This window comes from Penicillium longicatenatum, assembly GCF_028827895.1.
Source record: "Penicillium longicatenatum strain IBT 33135 chromosome Unknown contig_7_segment0_segment0, whole genome shotgun sequence".
Classification (NCBI taxonomy): Eukaryota; Fungi; Ascomycota; class Eurotiomycetes; order Eurotiales; family Aspergillaceae; genus Penicillium; species Penicillium longicatenatum.
Genome location: NW_026643124.1, coordinates 2832953 through 2853475, shown reverse-complemented (window position 1 = coordinate 2853475; position 20523 = coordinate 2832953). Strand labels below are relative to the sequence as shown.

The window sequence follows — 20523 nt, the reverse complement described above, 5'->3', positions numbered from 1 at the left end:
TTGGAAGACTGAGAGAGTATGGTGGTTTCCAAACAATGCTTATGGAATGAACCTTGGAAATGTATCTCTTTCCCATAACATAATATTTTATCCCGACTTACTCTCATACTGTATATTCCAAATTTCCATATATAGCCAGCCTATTTTGGCTTGCCAATCTTTAAATTCAAAGCTTGCTGACTTATTCTTGTTGGTATTATCTTTGGTTGCGACGATATATATTCCGAGGTCGCCAGGACTTGGGCACCACCCAAACTCAATATTAACAATCATCACTCTCACTAGGTAAATTTTGTTACAACCTTGAACAGGCAATTCGTCCGACTGCAGACATAATAAATGCGATGAACAAACCCCATTCAAGAAGATGCAATGCACCTAACCGCCAGACCATGGCAAGCCCAGCGCAAAGAACTAACACAGGTGCTTCAACCACCCAAACAGACCCAGCAGATATCCAACAACTCAGCGCTGCAGAAATGGCTTCAGCCACCAAAATCATTAGTCCAACCCGACATTCAAAGCTAATCAGTCACGTCAAACCATGACATCAAATAACGGCGTCCGCCATTATAATCGCACTCAACCCCGAATCCCGACTTCATGGGCCAGGGGGGTAAAAGCGCCTCTGAGGTCATCATCGAATAATTGAGACAATTGTAACCACTGGTCTACAGTTACCGGCCCGACCAAGCCTTATACATCATTCGCCTAGATTCAGTCTCTTAGCTAGATAGCTAGCCGAAGCCCCCAGACCCCCGACCCCGACCCGACGCAACACAACCAACAAGTTCGTGATGATCGCCACCTATCCAACGGCGGTTAGTCAATGAAATCCGAGCGCTCACTAGTATCCCCATCCGGTAGAGATGGTCGCAGGAATTGTGATCGTCGGACTTCTAACCAACCCGTCCACGCCCATACCCATGTCTTCCTTTCCAGATTCGGATCGATTTGGTTCAGGGGTGTCTAGATCTAACAGAGGACTAAGGAAGTGGAGTACGGAAATCGATTATCTGAGTCCCAATGACAGCTAACATCATACTTACCCCAGAAGGAATGGATCTGCTGTAATTCTGTTTCCGCGTTATCGGGTTGCGGGATTGCAGATATGAGATCATTGATCAGGGCTTGCTGGACCATGACTGTGGAAGATAGCCCAGACATGCAGGATTCCTCGGAGAATTTGTTTTCCTTTGATTCCTTGTACTGAATGTTTTCTTTGTAGATCTAAGGATCAAATGACAGATGCCTAGAACTTCGGAAGCTTGGAAACCCCGATGAGGAACGAGGAGTATATCCCACAAAAGTAGTCAATCAAGCCCAATTTCGGAAATTTAGAAAACCAACATGCACTTTACCCACCGAGAATCATCCCTGCACACTAAAATTGGCTTTCCTATCTTGTCTAGTCCGAACCTCAGTTCAGCCAGCCTCCAACCAACAAGGAAACCTCGAATAAGGTCCCCGCGCGGTGTAGTACAGGGACTGAATTACCCCCGGCACCACCAAGGTAATAGCCTCCTGTGGATCCAACAATAATGTATCTCTGCGTTGTCGTCCCCCATTTGCGCCTGACAGTCGTGGGGATAAAAAAAGTACTGCATTGTTCCCCACATGGAATTCTCCTATTGTACTGTACTCGGGTTGGCTGGAGCGAATGAGCGGTGTCCATTCAACCAACAGCGGCTGTGGAGCAAGAATCGCTCGCGCCCTCCCAGGAAATGATGTCATTGTGCATTTGTGCGTGCTAATGGGCTCGTTGGTTGTTCCAATAGGTTGGATGGGGTGGGGAGCTACAGTAGGGAAATGCTTTTGTGTCGTTGAGGCGGTCTGATGGGCGATTTGATTCGTGGGTATATGTTGGTGGTTGTGTTGGTTTGGTGATTCGATGACGGTGAATATTCACGCGCTCTGTTCAAAATAGTTCAGGCTGATTGATTGCATGTATGAGGCTAATTAGGTGCGTTTAGTGGGCGCTAGGTCTTCCCTTCTTTGGATGTCTTATTTTAGTGCGATGTTGTTGTTGGAAACTTTGTTAAGTGTCAAGTATTGGTTTGGTTTGGGCGACCGATACGTCACTTGATAACGGGACCTTGCAACTAATCACATTAGACTGAGTCCGTTAGATGTGGAGTGTGTGAGCCTAGTTAGGTCAATGGAAAAGGTGGAATTTTATTAGTCGCCGAGTTCGTTTCATAGAAGATCTGCACATCATGTAGTTATTTATGGCAAAAGATGCGTGGGGCGTTATCAATGTGTGAGAGATTCATGGAAAGGTTTTGATCGTGACGTGCAATGGGATCAGGATATTTGGGTAAATTCAAAATCAAGAATGGGGAATGGAGTTCGGAGTAGCTGCGGCGCCGTGAGATGCATGAAGCTTTACAGGAGGCAGCCTTGTACATCCTGCAGTGACTAGCAACAACAAAAGAGATTACAGGTCTGAAGGGTCTTCAACTAGTGCATTGAGAGTTGCTACAATCTAATCCTGAAGGAGTTCAACATATACTCCGTATATACATAGTATCACGATAAAGGTGATCTTCAGCTCCGCTATCACCATGTGGCAGTGGCAAAAGGTTAATTACCTGAAACACAGGGCTTAATGTTTGTTCGACCTCAACTCCGCCCAAGAATAGCAACCAGCCTCCAACCCGCATTTACAGGGGTTTATGAAACGCACGATCAACCCGTGGCTGAAGCAAGGGCGTTCGTTTCGGAGTTGTTTTTCGCATGGGCGTTGTACATCAGTCTCTTCTCACTGGTGAGGGGGAGGGAAGGTGGAGAACGTATGTCATTGCATGAGATAAAAATACTTTTGGATCAGCATCAACCCGCATCAAGCCCACGTGTAAGCAGCTGAAACGAATCGAGTCGATTATCCAGATGAGGTTAGCGGAAGGATTGCATCGCTTTGCAGTAGTGTAGTCCCCACAGTCAGATTTTGACTAAATTGCAATCCTACGCTTGGACGGATTAGGCTGTTATTATGATTAATTAGCATTGCATCTATTATCTTGTTATATGCGATTCTATTATTATTTTTATTTTATTATTTTCTTTTTAATTAGTATTATTACTCTTTAATTAATCCTGATCCTTCAACACATGGTCGACAGGGTTGCCAATCCTTTCTCCCCAGTGTCACCACATGGGAAATGAATGAGGATCAAGGAAGATCAATTCTCCCGCACACTCTACCGTGTCTTCCTCACCAATCGACCATCGGTTAATCTTCACTTAATTCCCGGGAATGACTGTTTTCCAGGCACGGTGCAACCCTACTACACACTATTGATCTTGGCCCAGATCCTCATCCGCATCTAGCTTGGACCTCTCTTCCCCTTTTCCTCGCATAAGGATTCTAGCTACCGAATCCAGATGACTTCACGGGTTGAGCCGTCTTCTTCATCGTAACGTCTGTGTCCCTGAATCCTTCGGAAGAAACTCAAGTCCGATGATCTCGTCTCGAGCTTTCGCCTTTTCAGACCTATTTCCTAATTTCCGCGACATGGTCAGAGCTCAGGATCTCCACATAGGTGCACGTTTTCTAAATCTACTGGATTCCATCTTTGATTGGTACATCGGGTTCATCGGCGATGAGAAATTAGTCTCCCTACACACTCTCGGGGCCGCCTCGGAGTGGAATCCACCCACCAAGAACGGCAATAGGTGTTGTAGAATTACTCCGTATCAGAATAGAATGGAGATCTACAGCCATGTGTTTTTGCCATTGGATAAATTAAGTCAGTAAAAGCCACATGGCACGATCGTCGCAACACGGATCTTTGAAACGTCCTGTACCCTGCACCGCATGCATATACCTACATGTACCTACCAGCTGAAACAAGTACCTATGCTTGTGTTACAAGTCGCACGTTGCGCCACACGATACTGAGAATGAGCTTGTTATCGCTACTATACATACTGTATTGTACCTATACTTTTGGATACCTACCTGTCCCATGCTTATGCTACAGATGTAGCTGGACACTGTGGGTACCCACCTGCCCACCAGTGCAAAATCCCATCTAGTCCACATCGAGAACGTAGCACAGACTCCGCTCTATCCGCAAATAACGAAAAGTAACCAATAGGGTCCATTTACCCGGATCCTGATACCAGTGTGACAATGATCTTCGAAGGAGCGATATTGACTTCAGTGGCTTTGTGGCTTCAATGTTCAACCCTCAAGCTTCCACTGCAGACAAAGAGAAACTCGCCTCTGTCCTGGCTACAGGATGGGATTTGCCACCACTATTTGATCAGTGCATGTTGTGGAGTACAGTTTTGTATAGATTCCCCCGCACAGTGGTCTCCCTCTACTACACACATCGAGACTAGATACTGGGTTCCCTACTAGGTATCCGGCTCCTTGGTTCTTCCCAGGGATGTGGCAACTGCTAGGTAGCAAGGCGCCCGGATGGCGGGCGCAGATATTTGTCATTGGTCATGGGGATTCTTGTACATCAACTAGATGGACTGAGGCGTCATGAATTAATATATTCTGTTCCAAATCACTTCAATGTATCTTTTGCCGCTTCCTGCGTCTTCCTTGGGAGTGTGCATCCATGCAAATCTATCTATCCTACTGTCCATTTAACAGTATCTCGGTATAAGCCGACGTCATAATCCGAGTCCCCTCACTTTACTACCAGTATACCGGGTATGTCTTTAACTGGCCATTCAAATCCCACAAAACCCCGATATAGTAAAAGCAGATAAACCAAACACCGCGACGATCACTAGATGGTTATTGGCGGATTGTCGCACCATCCAATTCTTTCGAGTATTGCTTATCCAGGTAAGCAGCATACGCAAGTTCGCGGGATTTGAAAATCTTCCCTTTGTTCCAGCAGCTTGGACTGGGTGCCGCATTTCAGACGGGTAGTGGAGCCGCAGTACATTGCCGGAGAATTATTCCCCCCCTGCTTCTTGCGCTTAAGAGACTCGTACCTTTGCTAGGGCCTAACGATAACAGTGAATGGGTGGGGCGAGAATGGAAAATTTGCGGTGGGAGATGGCCGGACCGGGCGAGTGGGGGAATGGGGAAACCTTCATCGTCTTGCAATCAACTCGGTTTCCCAGACTTCTAAGTGGGGCCTTGGTGATTGCCACTATACTCAGATAGGATAGTGTAAGGCCTCAGGATAGGTTGGCCTGATAACGGGGTTTTTAGTGTGATTTGGTGCGAATGAGATGGCTGGAGTGGATAGAACTAGAAAAACTTGGTTGGATTTTAATGCCCACTTTGCTTTTGAGAGAAAACAGTATGGCCATCATAGTAGAGGTGTCAGTAAGGAGTCAGTAAAGGAGGATCAAAGGTTGGGTTGGATGTTGGTATTTTCCCTGTTTTCATATCCCGGCGCATGGAGCGTTAGGGCCAGCGCGCATGTTCGGGATTTCAATAGTCCCACCCGAGACGCTGGAACGGCGTGCACGACCGCAACTCCAACGCCGACTATCCTCCGAAAATTAAGAGAAAGTGGAGGAGAGTGCGAAGACAGAGAAAATTGGAGTCAAGGATAGAGTAGATCTCTCTTGATACAGAGTGTGTTCTTTTTTTGGGAATCGATGCATAACCAAATTGACCCGACCGTTAGGGTCGCGGGGCCTAAATCCACAGGACAAGGACTGCGCAAGGACCAGAAGGAAATTTGCCGCGTCGCAGGAAATAAGAAATTAGGGACCACACGAGTCAGGTACCTTGAGGAATTTAGAATGGATCATGCCACTTTGGCTCAACGGGAAGGATCCATGGATCTATCTGAGGTGAGATGTGGACCAAGCCTACTCTGTAGGATGTAAGCAAAGTCTGAGCTCAGTAAATTACAGAGTGGTGTAACAGCATGTTGCTATATTTACTTTATTCATTTTATCTTCCCCACCCTAAGGGTCAGTTCATTGATCGGCCGGGGGTGGGAACAAGCAGGATTTGTTCCCAAGAGCCTCGTAGTGGAGTTGTTGCCAGTTTCCCGTGATTAGACGGAACACTTCCGACCTTCGCACTCCCTACCAGACCAGTCCGACCTCTCCGGTAAGATTCCGTGATCATCACATTATGCCATAATTTTAATACATAGTGATGGTCCTTTCTTTGTTTCCTTTACTCCATACAAAGACCCGAATTCTTGGAACCAAAGTTAACTGGTAATGCGATTCCAAATCCAAATTCTATTTCTATTTCAAATTCAAAGTTAGGGGGCGGAGGGAAAGCCGACCGGCAGCAACATGCTCGTCACTCGACAAAAATAACTAACTCGTCTTCCAAACCAAATGAGAAGGAAATAAACTGAAATGGGATAAGCGGTGCGGCAGACCTGCACCACCAGATGCCATAGCGTCTCCCTCCAGTAGCATCCCAGCCGTGTCTACGATAGCGGGGATCGACCTCCGCTAAAAAAAGAACCAACATTCAAGCTCGATGCTGACTCGTGAACTTAACCAACACTAACACTAATTTCTGCATAGCTATCATATGGGCCATGACGATGGCGCTGATCCTCATACAGCCCCGTTCGTCAGACCAGACCAGGCTTGTGAGACATGGGGAACAGAATGGAGTAGCACCCTTGGCGAAGGGTCCCTAGTTTTTAGCTTTGTGCTTTGTTTTTTTATCCTTTGTCATAGAGTAGTCAGGACTCCACTCTCATCTAGTAAGGGTATATACTGCGCTTTCTTGAAAAAAAAAAAAAAAAAGAAAAAACAAATTTGCGGGTACAGTATTTATCCAAGGCCCGGGCTGCATAGGTGTTAGTGCGAGCTCGGGTTCCATTTGCTGTCATGGCGATCGTCGATCGCAGTACATGTACAACTCAATTACTCTACTTGGATTAGACTAGAACGCGCGGAGTAACGGAGTATGCACGCCGAGGAGGTAGAGATAGAGATGTAGAATTTTGGGGGCGATATGTTCCCACCCATCTGTAACATGTCCTGCAGGGGCATATCGTCATAACTCACGAAGAAGCTGAGGGTATTCTCAGTCTGATCAGCCACGTGAGGGGGGAATGACAGAAATCAGTGAGGAAGAATTGGCGTGGGTCAACGCTTATTGGAGTGAAATGACCAACCAAAGTGGGTTATGTCGATTAACTTCCAAGATAGGTATAGACTGCGATATAGTGTGGAGATGTGATTTATCCGAGCGGACAGTGTCTGCCACGCGAGATGAACGGGTTGCATAGGGAACAGGACGATCAAACACCTCAAATCTATACTTGGAAATTGCGGTGCTCTAACATGCTAGCTTCCCAGCCCGTTACTTAGTTCTCTACGGAGTAATTTAACTTGGGCATAGCTGATCTCATGTCAGTTAGGCCCCGCGGGTGAATAAAATCCTATTACTATTTACGGAATCTACACTAAGGATACCGGATCAACTAGTGGAGCGTGCGACCTCCCCACGTGCAGATATACTTCTCGCTGACATCCTATCACGCTGATTTGACAATCACAGTCAGATCCAGAGATGAAGCAAGACAGACAGAAATCCTGTAAAAAATAGACATGAAACAGAAATGGCCCCTGCATGGGGGACCCAGCTCGAGCATTTCTCGCGTGGCAGGTCAGCCTGTGCAGAACGAAGGATTCATTCCAGAATGTCTGCAGAGATCACTCACATGTGTTTCAAGAATGTTCCTAAATTAAGTCACCTGCACGTTCGCCTGGTTTCACCCCCTTGTATCGTGCCACGAGGTACATGCACGCTGTTGCCAGGGAAGCTTTTCCCCGGGCTTTCTGCCACGCGGCATGAGAGAGGTACTATGACTAAAGGGGTGGTATGCAGGCATGCAGCTGGGCGCCGTAAAGTACCTAATCAAGAACCAGATTAGCATTTAGTCGATGAGAATGTGGACTATAGGGATTATACAGCAGGGCGCAGACACAAGGCTGGATTGCTGTGTCTCGTATCCCCATTCGAATGACGGTATCATAGATTGTCCGGTTTTTTTTTTTTGAAGTCATGAGAAAGCTGCATTAGAGATCCAATTTTAGATACCAATTTCAAAAATCGGGTGCATCACTGTTGATCGAGGTTCTTGTTGAACCCCAGTGACGTTTTAATCTGAGGGCCGATCGTGGGTTGGGGGGGGGCTCGGGGCCGAAGATGGTGGGGAGGGGCTTGGGAGCTTGCCTGAGTGGTGTTCATTCACCTCATGGAGTAAAGGATCAGCATGCTGAAACAAGCTACCGCAAGTGAACTGTACCAAGGCTAAGCCTAGGGTGGCAGGGCTCACCTTAAGGCGGACCACTGCGGACCCACTAGGCTGACTGGCAACTTTGGCACTGGTCAGACTCCACTTCGGAAGATCCGAGGAACCTTGGAAAGAGAGGGTTGTAGAGATTGGAGTTATGGTTATGATTGTAGCTATTGCCATGTTTTTTTTTTTTTTTTTTTCAGTTGAAAGAAAGCGATCGCACCGGAGAAAAGAGATCTTGAAGTCGTGAGGCTCTCTTGGGGACAAGGCACCCTGTTGCGCGGAGCCCGTGCGCCCGGCCAATCACAAACGGGACTAACTCTACCCGAATAGGCAACGGGTGCGATCCTTCGAGGTTTCCCAAGAGGGATGGCTCCACCGAGTGGAACCAACCCGTTGTATGAGCTTGGACTGGAATGCCAATGTTCACTCTGAGATACATAACTATACTGTAGAAGAGATGCATAGACAAAAAATGAGAAAAATCCCCCACTGTGAAAACAATCCACTGTGACGATGGGGAATGGAAAAACAGAATATTATTCAAATTATTCTGCATGTAATATTAATAAAAACCAAATTTACTCTAGTTACCGACATATCGGTAGCGAGCGAGCAGCACTTGTAGGACTTTCCTCCACTCACAACGCTATCTCGAACCAACAACTTATGGCCAGAACGCCGTTTTGGCGCCAACCGCATTCCTTCCTCTAAACCCATTTTGGTCAGCGCAAATTCCCCTCAGCCGCACCCCCTGACAACGTGGTGTAATTTTAGGATTGCTTGATCCTCCCGCGATCCACGCCCGTGCTTGGTTCCCTTTGATCTAAGGTTATGGCCCCAGAATAGTAATTATGGGTATTTTCTTTTTCTCTTTTTTAATTATGATTTTTGGAAAATGATTTAATCTTTTTCGAATAAATCATTTTCCATTTTATTCATTTTATTTAATGATTTTATGAATTAATCCTACTGATTAATTTAGGAAAGCCTAATAATCCAACGGTAGATCGCTGTACACAGGAACAGCCTTGCTCGTCTATATCAGGCCTCGTTCCTCCGCTCTTCTTCATCATCTCAGACCTGCACATTCCAACTCTGCACCCTTCTACAATTACATCACCCTCGTCTATATAGCTTCCACCCCTCCCCCTCCAGTCTACTTCCATCCACGAGATGGCCAGAGGTTCCTCTACTGAACGCAAGACTTCCACTACTACATTGTCCTCCAACATTGTCTCTGTTCTCAACTCCCCCGCCACTTCCGCTTCACCATCCCCAGAACCCTCGCCCAGCATGGTTGGTCGCAAGAGCACTATGCGCCGCAGCCCACAGGCCGACGTCTCCATGCCTATCACCTACACTCCCACCACCCACCGCATCAGCAAAGCTAAGAAGGGCAAGCGGGTACACGCTTGCGAGTTTCCCGGTTGCAACAAGGTATGTGCTGTTCCTCCCAATTTCATTGCGCACACGACTGACTCGCTTTTCCATAGGTCTTCACTCGCGCCGAGCACCGCAGACGCCATGAATTGAACCACAACCCCGAAGCTTCCTACCGCTGCACACAAATGGGTTGCAAGAAGGCCTTCCACCGTCCCGATTTGCTTGCGCGCCACATGGAGCGACAGTGAGTTTTGCTTGCGCAACACGATTCCCGAGTTACGGGCTAACAGATAACAGTGAACTTGAGTCGCAACCCGAACAGTCTCAATGGGCTCCCCGGACTCAGACTCCCATGACCGGTGAATCCGCCTCGATCCCGCGCTGCATCTCTATGGACAACAATTCTCTCATGGCCGGCACTTCCCAGCCCAACTCTATGTCTATCGGCTCTTTGGTGGCTCCCGGAGTGCACCCGGATCTCGCAAACGACTGTTCTCTGGTGTGGAGCGGCATGGATTTGCCTCTACAGCACCCTCGCCCCTCTACCAACCTTTTCCACAACCAGCTCCCCGAACCCGCCGATGACAGCCCATTCTACTCTTCGCCCGCCGAGACCTGCCCTTCTCCTCTCTCAGATACCAACTTCTCTCTCCCCACCCACAGCAGCTCCATCTCTTCTGGCTCCGTCTCATTGATCGATGCTTACCCCAAAAGCATGATGAAGACCGACCTGACTGCTTCTCCCATGCAAATGCACTCTCCCCTGCGCTGGGATGGCTCAGATGTGGTCCCCACTTCACACATGGTGCCCATCTCCCTCGAGGACAGCTTGATCCAGCCGCCCGTTCAGTGCCACTACCCTTCTCCCTCTTACCCATCTCCTTCCTACCCCTCTCCTTCCTACCCCTCTCCTTCATGGTCCAGCCCCGACTGCCTACCCTATGATGACCAGGTTCAGTCCCTGGCGCACTTCCAGCCTCTCGGCTGGAAGCAATGGGCCATGTAAGCCTGCCCCTCAACGGGCCTTGCAATTGAGCATTCCGCCTTTACCTGAATGCATGACTTTATGACGACAAATAAGCTACCTGAGGGCTGGCCCTCACTCCCTCTTCATTGGGCGTGGGTGGAGATACCCGCACCTAAACACCTCAACCCCAAGATTGGATGCGCAAAGCACAAGAGAGAGAAAAAAAAAAAAAAAAAAAAAAAAAGGGCGCAATCCAGTCCCTCTCTCAATCCTCTCCACCTTGACTGGGCCCCGCGAGCGCCGTGGCGCTCTCCGTCGAATAACAGCTCCATTCGTGGGGCGGAAAATCCCGGTCTCGAGCGCAAAAGTCGCGACCGCGGAGCGAGACTCTCAGTGGAGCAAGCTCCACTTAGGTCCAAAGCTCCTACGAAAGCTTCCTCATTTAAGAAATTTTTTTTTCTGTCTTCTTTTCTTTGTTGGCACCTTTAGAAGGGAAAGTTACTTGGGCTATAGATTTCTGGTCTTGTTTTTCTTTTTCTTTTTTTCTTTGTTCTTGTTGGGTGACGATCTTGATGATTTCCCACGCGTCTCCTTCTGTTGGCTGTATACCCCGAACTGGATCTCTGAGCTACGACTCTCGCTTGTACATAATTGACACACGCATACAAACTGATTTGCATTGCAATGATTTGAATATCCCGTAGCTTGTAGCCCCGCCAACTCCACATGATACGTCCAGAGCTCCACGCTCTCCTAACCACGGTTCGCTTGATCGTCACGACCCGTGGTCGGCTAAAACTTAAGAGATTCCAAATCGCGGAGGATCTCGCTCCAAGAGCCAACGTTCTGTAACCCACATTGGTCTCGCCTGCGTCGTCTATCTGCAAGTCGGCTGCAAGAAGAAAAAATGGAGCCGCAAATGGGTTCCACGCGCAAGACACGCGCAATTCTATCCTCAACTGGAAATCCAGTTGTTGATTCCCGACTAATGCACGTCTCTAACAAAGAAATGTAAAACGGATATTCGGATTCTAGAGCGTAACCATACTTCGGATCCATACCCTACCGGATTCAGGAGTTCGTGCGCCCGGACTCGAGCCAGAACTAGAACTAATCTACTAGAGGGAGGAAATCGGTCGATCCCGCTTCCGCGCCCGCCAAATACCCGACGTCCCCGGTATCACGATTTTTTTAATTGTTTTGACTTTTATCCCTTTGTTCCTATTCACCTGTGACTTCCCTCTTAACTCTTTCCCTTTTGGATCGTAAGCTGTAGACCGTACATTGCTAGTCCAACCAGGTGCTTCCCCATACAGCTGAAAGATAAGATAACTGCGGTAAGGCGTCCACCCGCATACACTTTCACGATCTGGCCAATCACTACTGGACCGTGACTAGCCAGTGCATTTGTTAATTTGGTGGAGTCCCAATGTCGGTCGACCGACCTGGAACCATGGGACATGAGTTGTCGATCCACCGGAGCTCCTGACGTCCCCTTGTCTTGTGGTCTCATCGGGACTGGTGGGTCCGTGAGTGCCTAGCAATCATTAATCCGTGGCAAATCAAATGCGGAGGATACGATTTGTTTGATATACAGATGCATTCAGGATGCCCGGTTCGGTAATCTCTTCGCACCACCCCTGCTAGCATAACGTCATTTCTTAAGATTGGGGTGTGTACTAGCAGGGATGCTTGAGTCACTATCTCTTGCCATATTGGGGAATCGACCGCGATCTTGCATGCGCTACATACATGGTGCTTATTGTGGGGAGAGGAGCGACAGTGGTGGATTGCTAATAAGTTATACTTTGGAAGGTCGGCAGGACCGGTCTTCCGGTACTCTTTACAAAGTACTGTAAAGTCCGATGAAATCAAATCCAAATCCCGAGACTCTCGAATTAAATCAAGTTGAGCCTGCGTCCCAGTCTCGGGGGATGAAAAATGTGATTGGTCAAGCGACAAGGGTCGGTCCGCGTGCTGGATCAGGCTCATTTAACATGGAGGTGCCGTGTCGATCAGGGGGCGTCACGAGGCTCTTCGGGCTGGATACTCATTTCAATCCACCCGGGAAAAGATTTTCAATGCACCTGATTTGCGCATTCGGAGACGATTCCCACTCAGGTAATGTGGTAGCGACGTAAGGTTCTTATTGGTGGAGCCATATATTAGTACCAGACTCCGTAAGTTGATTAGTCCAGTTTGGTTGAGAAAAAGAAAAAAAAAAAAATCGAAAGGCAAATTTCAGACGCTAATGACGAACGTGGGGGGAAATAACGGGGCGTATAACTAAACGAGATCTGCATTGGTGATTCAAAATCGGTCTGGGTGTCTTGGCTAAGCTGCTAAATCATCTGCTGCCTTCCGGGGCGTGGCAGCCTAACTATCGGGTTGTCGATTGGCTATAGTCATGATCATGATAAATTGTATTCGAATTAAGGAGGTCTATGCAAGGATTGCCATGGTCAACCTCAGCTCATCCCCAACGGGTCTTCATTCCTTCCAGCGAGAACGTGGCGGTCATGCAGCTAGTTGCCTAGGGCTCCTTCGAGGAAATCCTGGGCGACCCCTGCAGTCACGTCGGGTTGTCTCACCTTACACAGCAGGCCACATGGACTAACGGCTGAACCACTTGTGTAACGGGATTCAGGTCATGTTACATGGAATCTTTCTTATTCTTGGCTAATTTGTAAGGTTCGAGGAGATGGTGCCTTATCGTCAGGGCTTCACACAGATGACTGTGATTACGTAATCACACATCCAATGCAGTTAACTACCAGAGGATCACCAAGGATGATCCCACATGCACAGTCAATCTTATTTGAAAATTTGTTGCATGGAAATATAAGCCCTAGTCTTTGTTAGTGGGTTGGAATTGATATAGAGGTTTTCATTCCCAGATGTCAGGCTGCATTTGAAATGGTGTATTCCACCAGCGTTCATGAGCTGCGTGTCTGCCATTGAGTAGCTAATGAGCACCGTATCGCCAGCGGTCTATCACCTGAGATGAATGCGCTTCAAGTCAATCTTCAGAGTTAGTATTCAGCGAATAAGATGTGCCGATAATGTAGAGAACTGTACTGGAGAAGTCCGCCCACAAGTACGTTAAACAAGGACCAGAAGCAGTGAAGAAATGATATGGTGACTTAAGTGTCTGAAGACGATGAAATCGACCTTTCAAGGTTGCCAAAGAAAAGAGTGCTTATATTGTTGATCGCGTTCATGGCACTAACAAGCGGCCCACTTGGACTTACCCCAAACCGTCTACTACCCCGCGAGGGGTCAAAGTATTTTTTTGTCGATTGCTACACCCGATGAAAGATCCATGGCATTGATTAACATGAAAGAAGCAATGGTTCCAATGTTGCGCTGCGTTGAATTGCATATCCGGTTATCAACGGATGCGCTTATCGAAACAAGGAAGGGGGCCTGGCCAGGTACAAGAATGAGGGGAAGCATGTCATCATCGGAATAACCTCACCTGCCCTCCTTCATCCTTGACTATCAACCGTCTCCCTTAGTCACCTCTTCAATATCTTCAGTCATCCCCCCGAAGACGGAGCATCAGATTCCTCAGTCCCACAATCATCCCACTCGGAACAGCGCAGCCGCTGGATCCATCAGAACCAAGCTTGACGAACCCACTATAAAAGCCCCCAAACCCACCCGAGATCTTTCATCTTATCTGATGCGCTGATTCATCCCACTCTGATGGCATCAGCAGCATGGTGGTGTTCGTCGACTTGGACCAAGATGCCTTCGCCGAGTATTCCGGATCAACGGGAAAACCATTCCCGTCCAAGCTGACCGTCACGCCTATCGCGACCGCAGCTTCGGCTAATTTCCCTCCTTCCCCCACCTCCTCGGACGAAGATCGCACTCGCAATCGCGACGCAGGTGTCCCCTCGACCTCGACTACTGTCGAGGACCCGGTGAATCCCAATCGGAATGCCTTCTCTGCTGCTTTGAGCTGTTACCCGTATGTGAATCTAGCAATGATATTATCGCTTCCTGGATACTCATGATCGCTTTTTGTGTAGTATTGTCAAGGAAATCGCTCGCGCAATCGACTTGAACACTCTTTACGATTTATCGCGTACATGTCGCCAGTTTCATGTGAACCTCGCGCCCTTCCGGCACCAGCTGGTGCGAGAAACACTCCGGTGCGAGAATGAGTATATCGAGACGGTCGCGGAGATGCTAGATGCCGGTACCGCCATCCCTAGCAGCGTCAAGTCGGTCCTGCAATTGCTGAGCCAGGGTAGCTCGGAGTCAGGCCGGATGACGCGCGGGAAAGTGGGCAAGTGTGCACGCGACATGGTGGGTGAATGTCGGCGTTGCAGTAAGACTGTTTGCAGGGTATGTGGTGACTTTGGAACAATCCATACGATCGATCGAGCTGGCTAACAAGTACCTGCTTGCTATAGAATTGCACTATCAAACCGCCATCACAACTAGCCATGAAGGGTCGTATTCGTCGACTTTGTCGCACATGTAATACGGCTCCGCTCTCTCACCATCTACAATGGATGACAGACGAGTCATCACCAGATCATCATACCATGCATAAAGCAATTAAAGCAGAAACACTATCGCAAAATATCTGTCACTGTAGCGATGCAGTCTGGCTTTGTGTCCAATGCGGTCAAACCCTCCGCAGTAACGACACAACCTACCGCCGCGTGTGGGCCTGGCGTACGAGATACAGTACATACCTCGGCGGAGGCCTCGGCACAGGAATCGGCGAAGGATGCCAAGGCGTGAAATGCGGCCGTGGCGAAGCCTGTCTCGCCGGACAAGAGATCGAGCTCGAAGTTGACTGTGAAGCGGATGAGAGTTCAAGTGACACGAGTAGTACAGGCCACCATAGCCCGGGGAGTCATCCGTCCGCTTCGGCATCGTCACATTATCACCATGACCTGGTTTCCTCGGATAGTCACGATGATGAGGAACCAGGGTACTTCCGGCAGGAGGTCATTGGGTTAGGTGGCGTTGTTAAGCATAAGGCTAAAAAGAGGGTTATGGTGGGTGCTTGTGTTGTTGAATACGAGGATGAGAGGGAGACGGGGAGGTATCTTGCTAGGGAGGAGAGTGGTTCGCATCGGGCTTGGTGTGGGTGGTGTTCGCGGGTGATTCCTGCGCAAAATGAGCTTGAAATGAATCAATGATTGGGATATGGACAGGGGATGGGATGGGATGAATTTGCTTTACTTAGCATTGCATCTACGGCGATTTGCATGCTCTATGACTATAATGATGGTATATACTTTATGCCTGTGCAAAATTCCGAACAGCGAATGATATAGCCCAAGTTAGCTTTCCCAAGCTTTCAATCGACGTAATCGAGTGGGTTTTTACTAAGATCAAAAAGTTTTAAGGAGTGAGCACTTGTGGCGTAGTAAACCGGAAATGTGTAGATCTTGTATTAATTCATTCTCACATGTGTCATCATTGCTGAAGCCTCACAGATGCGGACCAGTCTTGTAAAACAGAAACAAGTACTCCTAAAATGCCAATGCATCGCTCCTCCATGCAGCAACCGTGAAATCATACACAGGGCAAAAACCCTAACCATCATCACACATGTATCAAAAAGACAAGTTTGAAATACAAAATCAAAGCTAATGAGCAGTAATAGTCCTGAGAAGCCCCTTCAGCCGCGACTCCTTCGGCGGCGAGGGTTCCCGACGGTGTCGACGACGTCGACCATCTTCACCCTCACGAGCTTCACGATAGCGGCGTTCTCTTTCGGGCTTCTCTCTCTCTTTCTCTTTCTCCCGTTCTCTTTCGCGGGGCTTACTGGGTTCTGGTTCGTCGCGAGAGCGCCGACGAGGCTTCCTCTCCTTCTCCTTCTCCCTTTCTCTCTCTTTCTCTTTCTCACGAGGGGCTTCTTCTTCACGGCGAGTCGAGCCACTGGAACGGCCGCTGGATTTCCGCTCCTCGTTTGGTGAACGCTCGTTGCTGCCATGGCTGCCATGGCTTTGAGCTGTCGAAGCCCGACGTGGCCGGTCAGAAGCCGGGGCCGAAGACTTGGTCGTGTTGACGCGCACAAGAGGTCTGGTAGTGTCCGATTGGCCTTTGCTCATGTATTGAAGGAAGTGGCGGGGCTGAGGCTTAGGCGGCGAAGATGAGGTCTGCTTTGAGGATGGAGGTGCCTTGGAAGATGCAGGTGGCTTAACAGATCGGCTTGGCTCCTTGGAAGATAGAGTACGCTTCAGCTTGGTCTCGATGATCGGCGGATCCTGCTCCTTCGGCCCTTTCGAGGAAGAGCGCTCAGAGCGTTTGGATTTATCCGAAGTTGAGATGCCACTTCGCTCCTTATCTTCCTCCACCGCTGCCTTGGCTGCTTTAGCCCGTGCTTCGGCACGTTTCTTCTCCTCGTGCTGCCGCTTGGCCTCTTCTAAAGCTTTGGCCCATCGATTGGTGAAAACGCTACGCTCGCTCTTCTGGCGTTGAAGAGACTGACCCTTGTTCCCGTCGGAGGATGTCTTCGAGTAGCGTCGCTCGCGATCTCCGGGTGAACGCTTCTTTCGGCGGCGGGTACCATCTTTGCTTCCTGGTGCTTCCACAATTTCTTCAATCTCGCGGGGTGCTTCGATTGGCTCCTCTGGTGCAACGTCTGATACTGGTGCTCTTTCGGGCACCAGTGGTTCTGCAGGAGCTGGGGCCTCTTCAGGGGCAGATTCTTCTGGAGCAGCTTCCGGTGGTACCTCTTCGGCTGGCGCCGCTTCCACCGGTGGTTCTTCAGCGGGCATTGGATCGGCGGCAGGAGGCTCTTCGACAGGAGGCTCTTCTGCTGGAGGAGCAGGCTCGGGAGCTGGTTCTTCGGGGGCTGCTTCGACCGGGGCCTCTTCCACAGGAGGAGCTGGCTCGGGCGTTGGCTCTTCCGCCGGAGGAGCAGCCTCAACTGGAGGTTCTTCTACAGGAAGTTCTTTGGCTGATTCTGCTTCCGGAGCGGGTTCCTCCTGAGCTGTTTCCACCGGGGTCTCCTCGGCAACTTCAGGCTCTGGGGCAGCTGGCTCTTCAGCAGGTGCTGGCTCAGCGGCAGGAGGCTCTTCCGTTGGAGGTGATGGCACTTCAGGGGCTACCTCGACCGGGGGATCTTCAGCGGCGGGCTCAGTTTCCACAACAGCTTCTTCCACAATGGGCTCTTCCACGGGAGGTACTTCAGCTGGAGGTGTTGGCTCTTCAGAGACAGCTTCCACAGATACCTCCTCAACAGGCGCTGCCTCCACTGGGGGCTCTTCCGCAGTAGGCTCTTCAACAGGAGGGGCTTCCTTGGGAGCATCCTCGGTTACCGGTTCCTCTACTGGTGCTGGTACAGCTGGTGCCTCGGCTGCCGGTTCTGGTACAGCAGATTCCTCGACCGTAGGCTCCTCAGGAGCTGGCTCTTCAGTCACCGGTGCTGGTTCTTCTGCAGCAGGGGGTTCCTCGGTGACTGGTTCAGCAGGAGCTTCAGTAGGAACCTCAGGTGCCGGTTCTTCGGTGGCAGGTGGCTCTTCAACAGCGGCAGGCTCCTTGGCAGCTGATTCAACAGGTGCCGGCTCTTCGGGTGCTGGAGCAGCAGCAGGGGTTTCTTCTGCAACTGGCTCCTCAGCAGCTGGCTCGGCGGGTGCTGGCTCCTCGACAGCAGGCTCCTCAGCAACTGGTTCGACATGTGCTGGCTCTTCTGGTGTAGCCTCCGCTGCGGGTTCTTTAGTAGATTCCTCAGGTGCGGTTTCAGCTGGCACCTCAACCTCCGCAGGCTCTTCAACAGCAGGAGGATCAACAGCGGCAGGCTCTTCACCGGCAGGAGGCTCTTCGACAGGGGCAGCAGCGACAGGCTCCTCTGCGACAGGCTCCTCCTTTGCAGCCTCTGGAGGACTTTCCTCGGCTGGCTTCTCAACTTGAGCTTCTTCTGCCGGGGCTTCTGCGACAGGCTCAGCTTCTGAAACAGGAGCTGGATCCGCTGCAGGTTCCTCAGGCGTCTTCTCAACGGCATTTTCAACCACTTCCTCGACAGGAGCTGGGGCTGGCTCTTCAGCTGGGGCTGGATCCGCTGCCGGCTCTTCAGTGATTTCTGCGGGGGGTGACTCCGCGCCAGCTTCCGCAGGGGTTTCATCGGCAGGGGGAGCCTTCTCATCCTCGCTGGCTACCTCGGGGGTCTTCTTTGGTTCCGCATCAGTTGCAGCAGGCTCCGCGGCAGGCTCTTCAGTCGGTGAAACTTCTGGCTCAGCAGATTCTGCCGCAACATCTTCGGCTATAGGGGTGCTCTCGGGCTCCTCTGATTTTACGGCCTCCGGCTCAGGGGTGGGCTCTGTTGCAGGTTTTTCCTCTTCTGCTGGTTGAGCTTCACTGGCTTCTTCTGTCGTGGTGGCTGCCGTTTCAACAGGATCTTCTTCGGGCTTAGCCTCCGGATCGCTTGTTGCCTCTGCGGGGGTTGCTTCAGGGGCTGCCTCAGCTGTCTCCTCAGATGGGGTGACCTCTGCTGCCGGTGCCTCCTCCGCCTTGACTTCTTCCGCGGGGGCTTCCTCTACCTTAGCTTCTTCTGTCGGGGCTTCTTCTGTCGGGGCTTCTTCTGTCGGGGCTTCTTCTGTCGGTTGTTCGCTTTCCGCTGCAGGTTCCACTGCAGGTTCAGGTTCAGGTGGAGGTGTAGATGCAGTCTCAGCTTTGGCCCCCTTCTTCTTCTTTTTCTTGGCGGCCTTTTTCTGCTTTGCTGTCATTTTCGACTCATCAATAGTCGGTGCTGACTCTGGCTCTGGCTCCACGGCTGCTGGCGGTTCAGGTGCTGGCGGCTCAGGTTCACTTGCTGCAGGTTCCTCCGGGGTAGCTTCGCCCTCAGGCTTGGCATCATCTGCTGTCTCAGCCGCAGGTGCTTCGTCTGGCGGGGTTGCATCTTCAGGTTTGTCGGTAGCAGGCTCCTCGGTGGTCGGTGGAGCTTCTTCTGGAGCATCTTCCTTGCCTTCGGCTGGCGCATCTGCTGGAGCTTCGGCATTGGCTCCATCGGCATCCCCCTGAGCTTCTTCGGCTTTGGCAGCTTCCTCTTCAGCTGCGAGTCTTGCGGCCTCTTCCTTCTCGGCCTCTACCTCGTCGACTCCCTTTTCAGGGTCACAGTCTGGAAAAGCATCGTCTGCCAAGCAGGTTAGTGTAAGGAAACTTCAATGGGCTATATTATCAGAATGGATAGTTACCATTGTTTCCACCGTCGTCAGGCTTTGGGGCGCTATCTTCTGCTGCCGGGGCAGCCTCTTCAGCCTTCGGTTCGGATTCGGAACTTTCCGCAGCAGGTTCTTGAGGGGCTTCATCTGGGACACCCTCCCCTTCTGCGTTCGGCGGAGGCTCATCGCCAGCAGGCGCATCTGCGCCTCCTTCCTTGACGTCTGCGTCGGCTGCACCATCAGGGGGGTCAGCTGGATCGGCGGGTGTTGTTGCCTCTGTTGATCCTGTCTCTCAAGTGAGTAACTCTTCTGATAGAGAGATTATCCAATCTACAATCAGTATCTTGTGATCATACTTACCAGCAGATTCTGGAGATTCTGAGCCTTCGGCTGGTGGTGCGCAAGGTTCCTCTACAGCGGGTTCGGCGGGAGCGTCTTCTTTTGATTCGGTGGTGTTGGGGTCTTCTTTGTTGTCCTGGTCATTTCCCCCCGTCAGACGATCGGTCGATTCATTGATGTGATAACTTGCGAATTGGGATTTTTCAAAATCGAATGTTTGATATTGAAGCTGTACCGTTTGGTACTGGAATGAAGAGATGTCTGCATACTTGTAACCCGCAGGCATCTTCCGGAGTTAGGGCCGGGGGCTCGCCAGTAGCCTCGATGGAATCCTTAGTATCGTTGGTGTCGGGGTTTGGTGTAGCAGTGCCAGCGGGAGGGCGTGCGTTATTCTTCTTGTTCTTATTCTTTTTCTTGACCATATCCTCGGATTAATGACGTATCATAAAACAGGGCGGACAATGCTGAGTGGCGTGGGAATTATTTATCGGAC

The 20523-nt window shown here is 50.2% G+C and overlaps 4 protein-coding genes across 4 annotated transcripts; 2 read left to right on the top strand and 2 right to left on the bottom strand.

Annotated features, from left to right (window-relative positions):
* Nucleotides 1-847: 847 nt before the first annotated feature.
* On the bottom strand, nucleotides 848-1143 carry N7484_011322 (uncharacterized protein; the record flags this gene model as incomplete). Its single annotated transcript, XM_057121709.1, has 2 exons — nucleotides 848-969; nucleotides 1050-1143. The coding sequence occupies 2 exons, from the start codon at nucleotides 1141-1143 to the stop codon at nucleotides 848-850; spliced, it is 216 nt and encodes a 71-aa protein (XP_056967463.1).
* Nucleotides 1144-9380: 8237 nt separating this feature from the next.
* On the top strand, nucleotides 9381-10596 carry N7484_011321 (Zinc finger C2H2; the record flags this gene model as incomplete). Its single annotated transcript, XM_057121708.1, has 3 exons — nucleotides 9381-9644; nucleotides 9701-9834; nucleotides 9888-10596. 3 exons carry the CDS (start codon nucleotides 9381-9383, stop codon nucleotides 10594-10596), a joined length of 1107 nt encoding a protein of 368 aa, XP_056967462.1.
* A 3683-nt stretch (nucleotides 10597-14279) lies between these two features.
* On the top strand, nucleotides 14280-15722 carry N7484_011320 (uncharacterized protein; the record flags this gene model as incomplete). The annotated part of the gene is made up of 3 exons (XM_057121707.1): nucleotides 14280-14533; nucleotides 14595-14913; nucleotides 14982-15722. 3 exons carry the CDS (start codon nucleotides 14280-14282, stop codon nucleotides 15720-15722), a joined length of 1314 nt encoding a protein of 437 aa, XP_056967461.1.
* A 453-nt stretch (nucleotides 15723-16175) lies between these two features.
* Nucleotides 16176-20452, bottom strand: N7484_011319 (PE repeat family protein; the record flags this gene model as incomplete). The annotated part of the gene is made up of 4 exons (XM_057121706.1): nucleotides 16176-19663; nucleotides 19725-19976; nucleotides 20052-20166; nucleotides 20300-20452. 4 exons carry the CDS (start codon nucleotides 20450-20452, stop codon nucleotides 16176-16178), a joined length of 4008 nt encoding a protein of 1335 aa, XP_056967460.1.
* Between the last annotated feature and the right edge of the window lie 71 nt (nucleotides 20453-20523).